Source organism: Microcaecilia unicolor, chromosome 7 (genome assembly GCF_901765095.1).
Source record: "Microcaecilia unicolor chromosome 7, aMicUni1.1, whole genome shotgun sequence".
Lineage (NCBI taxonomy): Eukaryota > Metazoa > Chordata > Amphibia > Gymnophiona > Siphonopidae > Microcaecilia > Microcaecilia unicolor.
In genome coordinates, this window is record NC_044037.1 from 65,710,919 (window position 1) to 65,728,220 (window position 17,302).

The 17,302-nt window shown below is 42.1% G+C and overlaps 1 protein-coding gene across 11 annotated transcripts in view; it reads left to right on the forward strand.

Moving 5' to 3' along the window:
• The window catches only part of ZNF185 (zinc finger protein 185 with LIM domain), a 209,575-nt gene that overhangs the window by 170,706 nt on the left and 21,567 nt on the right, over nucleotides 1–17,302 (forward strand). For all 11 annotated transcript variants that reach the window (XM_030209148.1, XM_030209154.1, XM_030209156.1 and 8 more), the window contains 3 exons: nucleotides 5,545–5,652; nucleotides 7,111–7,224; nucleotides 13,719–13,796. In XM_030209148.1, the coding sequence (XP_030065008.1) occupies nucleotides 5,545–5,652; nucleotides 7,111–7,224; nucleotides 13,719–13,796 (300 nt within the window). The remainder of the gene's footprint in view (nucleotides 1–5,544; nucleotides 5,653–7,110; nucleotides 7,225–13,718; nucleotides 13,797–17,302) is intronic.

The following is a 17,302-nucleotide window of genomic DNA, read 5'->3' on the forward strand; positions in this document are numbered from 1 at the left end:
CGGTAAAAAACACAGCAAGCAAACCTGTGAGCTGCTGCATCCACGTTGTCGTTCTTTGCCAACAGAGATGAGATATGCTGTGAAGGGGGAGAGAGGGGGGGATGGAAAGAAACAGGATGGGTGGGGTAAATTCTGGCCACACTGGATCACAGGAGAGGGGGGCAAGACGAAAGAGAGAAGTGACAGGAAGATGCTGGGAGGGGGTGAAGGGTGGGGAGAAGAGAGGGCGCAGATGCTGGACTAGAAGGGTGGAGGGAGAGAGACACTGGGAAAGGTGGAACCATGTGGGAGAGGCCAAGGGGGTGGCAAGGAAATAAACGTGAGGAGGATGGTGATTACGGGGGAAAGAAATATGGTAATGGGGAATAGATTGAAGATGGAAGGGAATGGATGGCTGGGGAAGTAGAGAGATGGGGAATAGGAGAACTAGTGTGTGAAAAGGAAATGGAAATCTGACAGGTATCTGAAAAGTAAAACAAAAGAATGGGGTTAGGATAAAATTTGGGTGGACAGAGAAAAGAAAAGAAAAAAACAGAGGAAAGAGCTAAAATGGAAAGGTCAATATGTCAGAGGCAATTGAAGTGAGGGAATGGAACAAGAGAGGAGAAAAAGACAAATGTACAGCAGCTGCTTGAAGAAGAAATAGCAGAAAGATTGGAAAGTTCAAAAGAGAAACTGGATCAACATGATGGAAAAAGAAAATGATCAGACAACAAAGGTAGAAAAGGCATTTTATTTTGAATCTTAACTGAAATATGATAGCTTGAGAAATGTGCATAGCGGATGTCACTTTCCTCATGAGCTAAAGTGTTTCTGTTTCTATTTTGAGTTGGGAAGTGCTGGGGGAGAGGTGGAGAATAGGGGGAGGAAGGGGGCGGGGTAGAGAGAAAATTTTGTGCCCACCCACTTCGGGCTCAGGCTCACCCAAAATTGGCTGTCTGGCTACGCCACTGGGGTACAGAATGCCCTAGAATACTTTCCAATTTGAACATCATTTCCCTTTGCTCTGAGAAAATGCAGAGAAACTAATGAGATGTTCTCTTAGCCGTGTTCCACAAGTCTTTGTCAAGCCTTGTGATTTCCACATTTATTTTTAACAAATTCTTGTACATTTAAAATGGTACTTGACTCGCAGAACAAACATGAGTTCTTTCAGTACATACATCATTGCTCCCCGTACTAAATTGTTTTTCAATAGATATTAAGTCAATGGATCATATGTAGTCATGTAAAAAATAGAATACAAATCTGTCCTACTTTATTATGTTACTAAGGCAAACATATTTTGTCATGTCCCTGTTTTCAAACTAAATGTTCCTGAATCATCATAGTTCTGGCTGTGAATTTGATTTCCTGCTTTCCAAACTCTTCTGGGGGGAAGCATGTCTGAAACCTGAATGCATTCAATGAACATTGTCAGCTAACTAAAAATAGCATAAGTACTCAACCTTACATCTATTCTGCAACAATAGATGAGGTAGAAAACAAAATTACTTACCTGTAACAGATGTTCTCTGTGGACAGCAGGATGCAACTCCTCAAACCATGGAGTGATATCACCAATGGAGCTATACAGGAAGCTTCTCCAGGTTAGAATACACTTGAAGCTTTCGAGATGCTCCACTGCAAATGTGCACCACTTCCCACCTGCCACTGTAATGTGAGACACCCCTCAATCTGTATGTTTACAGTAGATTCAATAGAATGGAAATCCTTGGGGAGGTGGGCTGTAGTTGGTATGTGAGAGTTTGTATCCTACTGCCCATAGAAAACACTCTACAGGAAAGTAACTTGTTTTTCTCTGAGGAGAAACAGGATAGCAAGTCCTCGCATCATGGGACTCCCTAGCTACAGGCTGCCTTTAACAGAAGGGAAAATAACAAGGTGCTACAACAGGCAGATACCAATACCAGCAACTAGGTTTTTGAATAGATAGATAGATAGTGTCATGTCCCCAACATGGACGCAAGCGGCGTCCTCAGCCTACGTGGGGTCCCGTCGACATGCACACTTGACTGGCACTGCCTGAGCCATGTGTGTGTAGCCATCTCTGGGTTTGTGCAGAGAGTGGTGGTTGCAGGCTCCTTAATTGCTTTGCTTCCATGCACCTGTTTCTGCTCTCTCTCTGCCTGGCTTCCAGACTCCTTGATTGCTTTGCTTCCACCCACCTGGGTCTGCTCTTCCTCTGCTTGGCTTCCCTTTCTTCTCTCCTATTGGTCTTCCGGTTCCTCCTTCCCCTGCTCTTGTCCTATGGCTGTGCCCCTTCTCCCTGCTGATGTCAGATACCAGCACTTTATCAGCTGAGCTCTCCCTGGACTCCTTACTTCGGCTTCTACTTTGGTACGTGTTTCTAACTCTGTAGTCTGCTTCTTATCTACTGGTCCCTCATTGCTGACTTTGCTTGTACCTGGATTACTCTCTTCTGCCTGCCGCCTGCCTACTGACTTTGGCCTGCATCGTTTATTTATTTACTAGACCATCACTTATTACAAAGGTAAATCAGAACGGTTTACAATATAAAATAACATTAAAATGACATTAAGACAATAAATAAACATACTCTGAAATCCATTTATGATAGAAAAGCACTGCAAAAAAATCAACACACATACAGATTTCACAAGCTATAATCATAAAAACATTGATAAAAATTGAAAAACTAAAAGTTTTTTTTCCTTTATTTCTATTTTAAGCGTTTTTTTCAAATGACTCCCGAAAGAAATGTGTTTTTAGAGCTTTACGAAAATGAGTATAAGAATCTTCAAGCCTAAGTTCTTTAGGAAGACAATTCCAAAGTGAGGGAGCTAAGAAAAAAAATGCTGATGTTCGCGTTGATTCCCATCGAGCTTTAGATGGGGATGGAATTACAAGTCTATTATCTGTCAATGACCGAAGTGTCCGAGTTGGTGTATAGGGGATAGTAAGGTTAGACAGATATGATGGACTAGATGAATAAAAAGCTTTGTGTGTCAGTGTCAGAACTTTGAATTTTATCCTTGCTTCTATTGGAAGCCAGTGCAATTCATATAACAATGGAGTGATCCTGTCATATTTTGAAGCTCTACAGATAATACGAGCTGCTGTATTTTGTATCATCTGTAATCGTTTTAGATTACGTTTTGAAAGATCTGCGTACACTATATTACAATAATCTAAACGTGCTTGATAAAATATAGGCGTAAGTTAGTGTACGTAAAGAGGATTTATCTATAAAATATAGGCGTAAGTTAGTGTACGTAAAGAGGATTTATCTATGGAGTTTCTAATCGAGCGTAATTTACGTAGTTGATAGAAAGATTTCTTTATCATGTCTGATATTTGCTCATTAAAGGATAGGGAAGAATCAATAATAATACCAAGGTACCTAAATGACTGTACCATAGGTATTTGTTTACCAAACAAAATAGGTGTTAGAGATGAAATAGATCCAGGACCCGTTATCCATGATGTTATCGTTTCTTCTGGATTACTCTCTTGCCTGCCGCCTGCCTACTGACTTTCGCCTGTACCTGGATTACTCTCTTGCCTGCCACCTGCCTACTGACTTTCGCCTGTACCTGGATTACTCTCTTGCCGCCTGCCTACTTACTTTCGCCTGTACCTGGATTACTCTCTTGCCTGCCGCTTGCCTACTGACTGCCACTTGTACCTGGATTACTCTCTTCACCTGCTGCCTGCCTGGCCAATACATTCATCACCCCGCTTTCCCGTAAGTCCTGCAGGCTGCCTGCACCTGGGGGCTCAACCTCTGGGAAACGGCGGTCAGCGCAGGTGAAACGGGGTTGTCCAGCCACCAAGCAGAACCTGGCCTGAGTACCAGGCTCAGCAGTGCTCTACTTGGTACAAGAACTCACAAGTCTGATAGATAGATAGATAGATAGATAGATAGATAGATAGATAGATAGATATATATATATATAGATAGATATAGATATAGATATATATATATATATATATATATATATATATATATATATATATATATATATATATATATATATATATATATATATATATATATATTTGGAAGGCATCCTGGAACAGAAAAGAAATAAGTCTAAGGGAGATGGTTTGGGATTTTAATCCCCAAAGAAAATTTTGGAGGACTGACTGGCCAAATCAACTATCATGTCAGGAGTCCTTTTCCAAACAGTAATGGATAGTGAATGCATCAACAGATTTCCATGTCACAGCCTTGCAACTTTCCTCCATGGAGCCTCCTCTGAAGTGGGCTACCAACACCACCATAGCTCCAACATTGTGAGCTGTGATATAACCAAAACCTGCCTGGGCATAAGTGAAGGAAATAGAGTCTGCTAACTGCAGTGTGCATTTGTTGATGTCTTTAGTCTGCTCTGAAAAGAAGACCAAGGCTCTCTTGCAGTCAATTATGTGTGGTGCACTTTCATCTTTGTAGGTGTGAGACCTAGGCAAAAATGTTGGCAGGACGATGAGCTGGTTGAGATTGAAATAGTGGTACTGGTAATAATGCTTGCACTATCAAGAAGGATAAGAAATCCAAGTCGGGGATGCTTTGAAGACACCAGTGGCCTCAGTGCTTCAATGAGGTACGATGTCAGTGCACCCCGGCCTCCACCTGACAATTGGCATCACACACCCTCAGAGTCAATGAAGTTGAGGAGGAATCCTTCCTCTTCTATAGGTGGAACTCGCATGATGACTGGTGCCTATGAGGCATATTTTCAAAGCACTTAGCCTTCCAAAGTTCCATAGCTTTCTATGGAACTTTGGAAGGCTAAGTGCTTTGAAAATATGCCTCAATGTCCGCTATCAATGCTCATGTCACACTGAACAATGCACTCTTGATGCAGATGTATTCCCAATATCTGATGCAGTTCCAGGACCCATAGAGACCAAAGTCGGTGGATCAGACTTCTGAGCACCCAAAATACATTCATGCTGCTTTGCTGAACCACAAAGACCTCTCTTGAACATCTTTTAACATAATCAAGATCAGACCCAAGGCATTGCAGGTACCAGGTGTATTTCTTGAAACTGCTAGGGACTTTTTTCTGGCACATCTTGTCCAGAAAAATACCCACTGAGAAATCAAATGACTCCATTTTGAAAAGTGGTACCTTGATTAGGAACCTGGGGTTCTCAACAAGGCCTACACCAGGTGAAATGAAAAAAATAAAGGAAACTTGAAAATGACCAAAAACATAGCTATGAAACTAAAGGGGAAGAAGTACCACAAAACAGCAAAATACATACGAAAAACTTACAAAAACATGTAAAATTAGTAAGAAACATTCTCTTGAAGGTAATGCATGTCTGATTGGTTCCACGGAAAGACAAAGGCTTACATCACTCTGCGCAATAGCATTAGGTGGGAAGTGGTGCACATGTGAAGTGAAAAGCCTCAAAAGCTTCCATATGAGTTCCATTGGTGATATCACCCCATACTGTAAAAGTTGCTATCCTGCTTGTCCTTGGAGAAACAATTTACTGAACGGAAGGTTCTAATTCAGAATTCCATTGGACAGTTAAAGTAAATCCTGGACTCTCTCCTTTCTTTAACAGGTCTAGCTCACATTCTGGAAGAAGTACTTCTATCACCACTACCAGCTCCACAAGTGAACCCAGGAACATAGGCTCTGAGTACATCAATGACAAATCAGTCTCCACAAGGTAAGCAAGTTAGGAGTGAAATCCTACAGTAAGATTCTGCTCAAACATGACTGGAGAACAGAATCAGGGGAGGATATGGGTTAATCACAAACCCTTTCAAAATATTATGGCCACAGTACAATGCATTGGGGGAGTAATCAGATATCCTATAGTGCGCTACATTGGCCTTGGACAGGATCCATTTGTGAAGCCCAATTTTAAATATAACATGAAAAATGGACTGAGATGTCCAAATTTGGACATACACAATTCCCCAAGGATGTGAGTGGAAGCAGGACCAATCTCCAGTTGCTCCAGCTTCTGTTCCTCAGGTTTCAAAATGGTGCCCGTGACCCTTAGCAGTGTGTGCAGACTGTTTTGTTCAAGTCCAAGAGTAGGAACAGATGGACCTAGAAGGTTCTCCCCTTTTCTCTCCAGAGCTCCTCTTCCCCTTCATAATGAGAACATAAGAAGTGGACTACATTGGTTTCAAATCACATATAATAGCTAGATTCTTCAAAATATCACCTTGCTTGTTTGTTGTATTACCTTCTCCGTAGGCTCTTTTGTTGCCCTAATATAGCTTATTTCCATTTTTCAGAATAAAATGTATGTACTGAGAATGTTGACACCTCTGTTTCAGTATTGGAACTATACTGAAACCTCCTATGTATTGATGTGATCCCTTTCTAGAGTTCTAATTAAAATAACACTTAGGGGGTCTTTCACTAAGGCGTGCTCATGTTTTTAGCATGCGCTAAAAATAGGCACGCGCTAAAACTGTGAGTGTGCCTTAGTAAAATACCCCCTTAGATTTACAGGGAATTATAAAGCTAGGAGTGGCTATGCAAAAGAAATGTCAAAAATGTAAAGCATTAATATCTTCTCAGGAATGAACTAGAACAAATTCATGGGTCCTTTTACAAAGGCCCGCTAAAAAATGGCTTGCAGTAGTGTAGGCGTGAGTTTTGTGCGAGCGCCGATCCATTTTTTAGCGTGCCTGTAAAAAAGGATGAAAATAGACGTGCGGCAAAATCAAAATTGCCGCATGTCCATTTTAGGTCTGAGACCTTACCGCCAGCCATTGACCTAGCTGTAAAGAATCTGGGTGATACTGACCTACGCACATCAAATGCCACTTTTTGCGCATCCATTACATGCGCCCAAAAATAAAAAATATTTTTCAGACGCGCGTATCAGTCACGCGCCAAAAATGAAATTACCGCAAGAGCTACATGGTAGTCGGGCAGTATCTCCATTTTGGCACGCGTTCAGCGTGCGTAGACGCTTACGCAGCTTAGTAAAAGGGCCCCAAAATGATTTTTAATGATTGTATTTTAACTGCCAAATAAATTATCTCAAATATTTTTACGGTCTTGCAATTGAAAGTTAAGTTGCAAGAGGATGAGGAAGAATTGACAGAACTTTAACTCAGCCATCAGTGTACAGATCATAAGAACCTTTCTTCCTCCTTTTCAGGTTTTCTTCAAACTCACGAGAAAGAGTCACCACTACCACTACCACCAGCACCAGAGAGACCCATTATGAGAGCCCTTCTGCTACACACTACAACAAACCTGACCCAAATGCTAAGTAAGGAACAATCTCAATATCCCTCCCTTCAATTATCTCCCACATAATCTGCTCTCATTTTGATCACCATGGTTAATAAAAAAAATTTTTTTTTATAAAGTCCATACTAACAAGTCTATAAAGCTAGTTAGAGCTCCTTTTACAAATAATACGCATTAGTGATTCCAGCGCGGCAAATGTGATGAAGCCCATAGAAACTGAATGGGCTTCATCACATTTGCTGCACCAGAATCGCTCCATGGCTTTGTATAAGAAGCCGTTAATTAGTGAGTTAGTTAGTTAGTTAGTTAGTTATTGTACTAAATATACCAACTCTTCACAAAAAATTTCAGCCTGAAGTGGTTTACAAAAAAAAAAAACAATCAGGGAAGAAAAAAAGATTTCAAGGTAAATACAAGCCTTTTAAGAAATAAAATGTTTTCAAATATCCAGAAGGGGATGCCCTAGTAATGGCAGCCATCCAGTGGCATAGTAAGGGAAAATGGCATCCGAGGCAGGCGGTCTGCCCCTCCCCCCTTACTTCACTACTGCTGTGGTGCATCTAGTGGGAGCACACCCTTCATCCGCCAGTCATCATTAAAACCGGCCCTTACGGTGATGGCTGGTTTTCTGTTCTGGGGGGCTCGGGGAGCAGGGCCGGAAGCAGCAGTGTGTCAGCCGAAGTCAGTGTCGCCGGCATCACTGCTAAGACAGTGCCCAGGATGGTCCACCTCCCCACCCTCCCCCTTACTACACTACTGCAGACATCTTCCTGCTGTTCTGTAGCTCAAGTTTGTCACTTCCATATCATACCTGAGCTCTAATGTCTCCATTGGACACCAAACTCAGATTTGAATTTGCTGCACTGCTGGGCTATGGTTTGAGCCATGGAACTGTCCAGTTACTGAAACATTTCATGTCTGCAGCTATATAAAAAGCCAGATCACCACCACTTACAGTATCATATTAAGAACTTTTTAAAAAATAAAAATTGCTTTAAAAAACAGATGCTATTTCTTAGCCACAGTCTCTTATTGTAAGTGTTTATATATCAATATTCTTTAATTAAAAAATAAAAATCTGAAGTATGGTCTGGCCCAAAAGCTCAGTGGCAATTCTATACATGTCATATGGAAGAACTACATTTGATTCCTGAGTTAACTCTTTTATTCCCCAGTCTGGCGAAGCCTGAGGTACCTGCAGGGAGGGCATCTTGGTCATTGCTGCAGTCATTTTTGAAGCACTATGAGACTGACATTCTAGCCAGAGGTGACATAGCCTTTGGCAGGGTGGTTATTCATGGTCCTTATCTTCCCCCTCCCAATGAGGTATTGGTTTTATGCATCCAATTGGTCTGGACTGGTCTAGCCAATGTAACACCGATTTTTAAAAAAGGCTCCAGGGGAGATCCGGAAAATTATAGACCGGTGAGTCTGACGTCAGTGCCGGGGAAAATGGTAGATGCTATTATTAAAAACAAAATTACAGAGCACATCCGAGGACATGGATTACTGAGACCAAGTCAGCACGGCTTTTGTGTGGGGAAATCTTGCCTGACCAATTTACTTCAATTCTTTGAAGGAGTAAACAAACATGTGGACAAAGGGGAACCGGTTGATATTGTGTATCTGGATTTTCAAAAGGCGTTTGACAAGGTACCTCATGAAAGGCTACAGAGGAAATTGGAGGGTCATGGGATAGGAGGAAATGTCCTATTGTGGATTAAAAACTGGTTGAAGGATAGGAAACAGAGAGAGGGGTTAAATGGGCAGTATTCACAATGGAGAAGGGTAGTTAGTGGGGTTCCTCAGGGGTCTGTGCTAGGACCGCTGCTTTTTAATATATTTATAAATGATTTAGAGATGGGAGTAACTAGTGAGGTAATTAAATTTGCTGATGACACAAAGTTATTCAAAGTTGTTAAATCACGACAGGATTGTGAAAAATTACAAGAGGACCTTACGAGACTGGGAGACTGGGCGGCTAAATGGCAGATGACGTTTAATGTGAGCAAGTGCAAGGTGATGCATGTGGGAAAAAAGAACCCGAATTATAGCTATGTCATGCAAGGTTCCACGTTAGGAGTTACGGACCAAGCAAGGGATCTGGGTGTCGTCGTCGATAATACACTGAAACCTGCTCAGTGTGCTGCTGCAGCTAGGAAAGCAAATAGAATGTTGGGTATTATTAGGAAAGGTATGGAAAACAGGTGTGAGGATGTTATAATGCCGTTGTATCGCTTCATGGTGCGACCGCACCTTGAGTATTGTGTTCAATTCTGGTTGCCACATCTCATGAAAGATATAGTAGAATTGGAAAAGGTGCAGCGAAGGGCGACTAAAATGATAGCGGGGATGGGACGACTTCCCTATGAAGAAAGATTAAGGAGGCTAGGGCTATTCAGCTTGGAGAAGAGACGGCTGAGGGGAGACATGATAGAGGTATATAAAATAATGAGTGGAGTGGAACAGGTGGATATGAAGCGTCTGTTCTCGCTTTCCAAAAATACTAGGACTAGGGGGCATGCGATGAAACTACAGTGTAGTAAATTTAAAACAAATCGGAGAAAATTTTTCTTCACCCAACGTATAATTAAACTCTGGAATTTTACGTTTGGGAAGCTTGCCAGGTGCCCTTGGCCTGGATTGGCCGCTGTCATGGACAGGATGCTGGGCTCGATGGACCCTTGGTCTTTTCCCAGTATGGCATTACTTATGTACTTATGTAATAAGGAGGATGGAATTTGTTCATACCTGTTAATTTTCTTGCTTTGAGTCCCACTCATATTGAGACAATGGCTAGTCTTAGCAGGGTTCTGGGAGGAGCTCTGGAGCATGGCCCCAGTGGGGAACTATTGTCACAATAACTGGTCTAAGTGATTGGAGAAGAGATATGAAATAAGGGGAAAATCTCTGAGTAGCTGTAAATAAGGACTCATGGCACTGGATCTCCATCCCAGTTCCAACTGAGCCGCTTTTCACAGACAATGGTGTAAACTAAAGGACAAAAATAAATATTTAACATAAAGAAATGTGCAGTAATCATCTTTTGATTCAATTAATGAACTCATGAAGTACATAGTGGAACTATGAAGAGTCAAATAGTGCTCAGTTTTAAAGTTTACAGTTTATTTAAAATTTGCTGTATCGCCTTAGCTGATTTGAAGGTCAAGGCGGTGTACAGTCTAAAAAGAAAGCATGAAAAGGACTACAATTTATGGATAGGACAGTAATAACACTCAATCGGCAGATCAATCATTCCATAAAAGAGAAAGGGGGATGGGAAGGAGAAACAAAACCAGGAGGGAGGGCTGGGGGAGTGGAGCAGGAGACAGCTAAATAGGAGGAAGTACTCATTCTGAAAGCTCTAAAGGCAAGTGCTAAAATTGTAAAAGTGATCCATTGTTCTAAAGGGAGCCAGTGATGTTGTCTGAGTAAAGGTGAAATGTGATCAAATTTACGGGCGTGACAAAGCAACCAGGTTGCTGTATTCTACAAAGATTGTAGTTTTTTCAAGTTTGCTGAAGAGGTACCTGTGTAAATGATATTGCAATAAAATAGGCTTGAGGTAAGAAAAGAGAATATACGAGAATGTAAGGAGTTGTGATTGAAAAATCATCTAACCAAATGGAGTTGATGGAGAATAAAGAAGCCAGTTGTGAGAGTACTTGATATCTATGGGGTAAAAGAGAGTTGAGAATCTATGGTAATTCCCAGGTAGCAAAGGATCTACTGGAGTGATAGCATTACCAAAGGGACTGAAAACATTGGTCGGTCATGAGAGACATTCTGTGATCCAACAGGCTAGTGTTTTCTTCTTGTTTAACACCAATCGCTGGTCAGAGAGCCATTTTGCAGCTGAATCCAGGCAATCCTTTAGGGGCGGGTGGTCGGGTCAGTAAAGTATCAGCATAAAAATAAGAGGAAATTCCATATGTCTGACTAACATTTGCCAGAGGACTCAAAAAAAATTAAAGTGGTGAAATAATTGACCCCTGAGGGACACCACACTGCAGAGACTGAGGTGTAGATGATGAGATAGAAGTCACCACCTGAAATGAACAATTTCATAGAAAGGAAGAAAAACAATATAGAACAACATCAGATAAATCCAAAGCTAAAAGGTAGGGTAAGAGAAGGGAATGGCTGAAAAGGTTGAATGCTACAGACAGATCAAGAGAAACAGCAAGAGCAATCTTATCCTTGTCTAAGTGGGAACAAATTTTGCTTAGCAGTGCAGTTAAGTACTATAATGGAGTCTAAAGCCTGATTGCCTAGGGTGTAAAACTAGTGCCTACTCAATAAAAGATGAAATTTGGGTGTATACTACTTTTTCTAGAACCCTTGAAAGATAAAATAAATTAGAGACTGGATGGTAGTGTGCAGGTACCAAAGAGTTCAAGGTGGCTTTTTTGAGGATTGGACAAGCGATTGAAGATTTCCAGAAAGCAGGGTCTTGACTTCAGGAATGTCTATGATTAATCAATAGAAGTACTGTGGGGAGAAGCCCAAGCTCTGTTATTTTTAGCCAGGAGGAGGGAAAAGGGTCTAAAGCTCAGTTTTATTATGCATCACTTTCTCTACACTGACACATCAGTGACACGTTTGCTATTTTAAGAAAAAAAAACCTTTAGGTAAACATGAAAGATATGTCATAGACAGTCAAAATAATTTCATTCAGTCCTGACTTACATCACCATAACTATTCTATTGTCTCCATATACTGCCTCATCACTTTAATTCTAAGCTACAAAATGATGAAGTATCACCTTGCTTTTGGGGTAGATGTCCTTAGTTGTGTTACACACACAGTAACACACACTAACACACAGTAAATGATGGCAGATAAAGACCCTCACAGTCCATCCAGTCTGCCCAACAAGCTGACCAGAGCTATGACTGCCACTCTGTGCAGGCCCCAGTCACCCATGCTTAAATGTTGGTTGTCAAGTCTCCACCATGCCAATCATATAGGTAGCCAAACATGATCGGGATGACATGTGGTTATAACCAACTTTCCAAGTATTGCTGACAGTATTCAACTTACCAGTCAAGATGTCTTCCCCTCCCTCCTGAGCTGCACTGCACCCTCACTTGCAGCATGTGACAATAAAGTGATCTGGAACATGGGAGTTGCCAAAGCTTCACCTGCCTTTTGCCATTTGCAGGACACAGTCTGTAGAAGTCTGTCTGGCATCAGCCTCAGTTCACCCAATACTAGAGATGCTAAATCTTCTTTCAGTATTTTTCCATTTGCGGGACACAGACTGCAGAAGTTGGTCCAGCATCGGCCTCAGGGATGCTGGAGTTGCTAAATCTTCTTTCAGTCTTTTGCCATTTGCGGGACACAGACTGTTGAAGTTTGTCCATCATTGGCCTCAGTTCCCCCAATGCTGAAGTTGCCAATTCTTCTTTCACTCTTCTGCCATTTGTGGGAAACAGACTGTAGAAGTCTGTTCAGCATCGCCCTCAGTTCCCCTGTGCTGGATTTGGCTAATCTTCTTTCAGTCTTTTGCCATTTGCAGGACACAAACCCTAGACGTCTGTCCAGCATCAGCCTCAGTTCCCATTACTCTTGCCCAAGATAACACCTCAACAGCCATGTTGTATTTGCATTCTCTTTCAATTTAGGCATCCCCTGAGTCTATCCCATGCATTTTTGAATTTGCTTACCATTTTTGAGTCTACCACCTCTCCATATGTCTGTGCCATGTAGGCTAGTGGTCTTCACTACTTTACAGTTGGAGCTACTTAAGATTTAGACGAACTGAAGGATAGCCGCTAAATATTTTCCCATGGAAGACTGACTCCTAGTGGTAGCACCTCAAGATTACCTGTAGGGATCAGGGCAGCCATTTTGCATTATGGAATTGGATGGGGCAGGAGCAGAGGGGGACCACTATACCACCAACAAAAATCTCTGGGTAAATCCTGTGGATGATGGAAAGAGTGGGGATTTGTACATGTGAAGGAGGCTGTGATCCTCAAGAGGAGGTTGTTGAGGGTTGGGGATCAGATTAGGGGGGCTGGGGGTCAAGGGATCTAATCAGAATCCTTACTACCAGAGCTGTGGCCATGCTACCAGACTAATGGTAGCATGTCTGCACTTATTGCCTTTGGTGGTAAATGCAGCTGTGCTATCAGCAGTTGTGAGAGCCACAGCACAGTACTGCATCGTGCACTGGCTGTCATCAACAGCCATTCCTCTGCTTAACCCTGTCACAGCCACTCGCTGCCCCTAACCACATTAAGCAGCTAGCATGGGATTTTCACAGCAATGGCTGTTTTAACATGCATCAGACTTTAGTGCAGGTCTAGTAAAATTCTGAATTCTGGAAATCAACTTCTGGCACCTTGCAAACACCTCACATGAAAACATCTGAAAATGACAAACGGTTCTGGAGAGTTTCTCTTTCACCTAATAAAAAATGTTCCTTTCTCACTTTCAGAGCTTTTCCCTATATGCTTGTACTTCTACTAATATGAATGTTGCTGTTGTATATTTCTGTCTCGCAGTTCCAGAGGAGTCCTCTTTCTGAAGGAGTATGTGAACACAAGTGAGCTTTCTTCTCGAAATCCCTCCTCTCCAGACAGGTGAGAAAGGTTCTTGAATTCGTTTTCGTGAACCACAGCTACATGACTGTATATACCCCTCACTCTATAACTTGGCAACTACTGTTAACGCACCAAGTGCATGCGTATTATTATAGAATTGTGTCAACAAATTTGAGAGGCAGACCCTGATGTCTATCACTTATCAAGGGACCATATATACACTCTTTCACACTTCTAGTCCCAGATATTCACTTTTTCCCACCATATATTTTACAAGATGTTACTTATGTCATGATCTTTGAAAACATTTTCCAACCCTCGCCTCAGTGGTGCCTAATTGTCCAACAATGATTTTTGGCAATTTAACCAGCACTCAAATCTTCATCGACTTTATCTTTATATTTAAATATATTAAACACATTTATCTTTTGGCATTTTCAAAACAGGGACTCAAAACTGCCCGACATGCATGTTTCACCACCTGGCTATGTCAAGGACTTCCCCTATAAAACAATAAACAATTATCATCTCAGCCACAGTGTGAAAAGGTTATAATTCTACTTCCCACCCCCATAGCATCTTCTACCGAAATGATCATAATTACCCTTATGCCGTTCTACTGCCAGCTCGACCACATTACTTAGCACCACTGAGGCGAGGGTTGGAAAATGTTTTCAAAGATCATGACATAAGTAACATCTTATAAAATATATGGTGGGAAAAAGTGAATATCTGGGACTAGAAATGTGAAAGAGTGTATTATTATAGAATAACAGCACACATGTGAACATCTCTGGGAAAACATGACTTAAAGTCATGTATCCAAAATGTTGAGAGTGGCTGATTTTCACATGGTGAGTCTAAATCAAAATTGAGTTACTGAGCTTCACACTTAGGGGCCCTTTTACTAAATCTTAGCAAGTATTAAAAGACTTAGCATGAGCTAAATGCTAAGAAGTCCACTTTACACCTATGAGCTTCTTAGTATTTAGTATGTGCTAAACTTTAGTAAAAGGGCCCCTTAGATTTTTATGTAAACTATGATTTTCTAACCTCCTGTGTAATAAAAAAGAACTCAAGTGTTTTGATTATCTGGTGACGTTGGTCACGTTTCCCCATGATTTCTACATCAGATGTACCAATAATTGGCAGTTACAGCAGCGGGGGGGGGGGGGGGTGCAGTGGCAATCCACCCCGGGTGGCAACCGACCAAGGAATACCACTGTGCAGTTATATGCATAAGTGCAAGATGCTCTTCTATAATGTATAAGCCAGTCGTTTTGGGGCAATTCTGTAAAGGGTATCAAAAGTTAGGTTCGAGGATGCAGCACGCTAAGCACTAAATCTATAATGGTATCTTGGCACCCAGATTTCATTATAGAATGCTAGTACACACTGGCATTTAGGCATGGCCATTTACACCATGTCACTTTAGCATGTATTTTACAGTATTCCTTAAGCTGCACATGTAAATGTGGGACCCACCCATGCCCCACCCAAGCCACACCTACATTTAAATCCTTTTGCATTAACTTGTTATGTGAGCTGGGCACCTACATAATACAATATTGCTGAGACACAGCTAGCACTTACACACATAACTGTAACAATCTTGTACATAAGTGTTAGTAGACTGTGAGCCCTCTAGGGACAGAGAAAGTACTTGAATATAATAAATGTAAATTGCTTCATGTGTACCACAGAAAGACAGTATATCAAATCCCATTACCCTTACCCTAGTATTCTATAACTTTATGCATGCAAATTGGCACTTAACTATAGATGACCTGTTATAGAATGAAGGGGTTAGCACATAACTGTGAGGGGGCATGCATGTGGGCAGAGCTTGGGCAGTTCATGGGCATGTCACCATGCCAGTGGCATAGGCAAGGGATGGGTGAGCTCAAGTGCACCCAGCAGCAGCACAGCTGGCTTGTGGCTGGCAGGGATCCCAAGCCTGCCAGCTCAAGACCACCGGCGATCCGGCATCTCTTAACTTCCTTCCCCACCCCACCCCCTTCCCAGTACCTTTTAAATCCTTCAGTACTGGGCTGGCAGCAAGCAGCAAGCAGCAGCTCAGCTGCTCGCACAGCCCTGAGCCTTCTCTCTGATGCAACTTCCTGGCTTCCTTGGTTCACAGCCCACATCTCTAACCAGTAAGCTCCTCCTCTATGAGTCAATCAAAAACCCAGACTTGTATTAACGTGTTCATTAATTTTTAAAAAACATTATGCAAATATCAAAGAACTAGTAGGCATTTAGTGTAAAAGTCAGGTGGAGTTACAATTAGGTATCAAATTTATTGCTATTAATTTTTTTTTGATTTATAGAAGTCTTTATTGAACATTGTTGACATTGCACCAAACGTACTCAAAACAACTCGTTACATCTTGTTTCAAATTAACCAACCACATCGTCAAGAATTCAACAGAGTACCCCATATGGAGTCAGCAAATCCAATGCTAGCACATTTTGTACTTCCTTTTTTTATCCATTTTATTATTTACCATCCCCCCTCCCAAAGACCCCCCTCCTACCCTAACAACCCCCCACCCCTCATCTATCCCCCTTCGACCGTGCAACTGCTGTCACGGACATTTAGTCAGGAATGGCAACCACACTTTTTCCCACTTATACACTGTTCTCCTTTTCACCGCCTTCAGTCTTTCCATCTCACATATATATCTCACTTTTGTGATCCAGTCTGTCAGCGAGGGAACCCTTGCTGCCTTCCAGTGCTTAGCCAGGTTAATTCGGGCTGCATGCAATGATCCCCTCACCAGCAGCCACTGGTTTATCTGCAATCCACCAGGCCTCCTTCCCAACACAAAATCAGAGGATGCCACTGCACAGACCGTCCCACCCAATGCTGGAGCCGAGATTGAACACCCCTCCAGTATGCCTATGCCTTCCGACAGGACCACCATATGTGTCCCATCGTTCCAGTCTCCCCATACTCCCTCCAGCACAGTCTCGACACTGATGGGAACATATGATGCAACCTGGCAGGTGTAAGATACCATCTATAAAAAACTTTTATCGCATTTTCCTGCAATGCCACTGATCTTGCGGACTTCAATAGGCTTTTCTCAAGCTGCTGCCACCCAGCTTCTGTGAGTGTAAAATTCAGTTCTCGCTCCCATTGCGTCCTATGTACCGGAGGGGGTCTGTGACAGACAGTTAAATGAGCATACAGAAAGGATATCATACCACGCACCATCGTAAAGTCTACACATATGTGCTCCAAGGGGTGTACCTCCCTCTTCATACATTCAACATATTCCGGACCCCTCAGATAATGCAGGGTCTGCACATAAGCATAATGATCTTCCCACCGGAGACTGTAGTCTTCCATTAGGGTCTCAAAAGGTGTCACATTTGTTCCCACATGCAACTGCCCCCACATATCCAAGCCAATTTTTGCTCATCTACTAAATATAGTATTTCCCACCCCCGGCTGGAACCCCAGGTTATCCGCTATTGGTGCTAAAGCAGAGACAAGTGGCCGACGTTCCCCAAACATTAGGTCCCAATAATAAAATGTG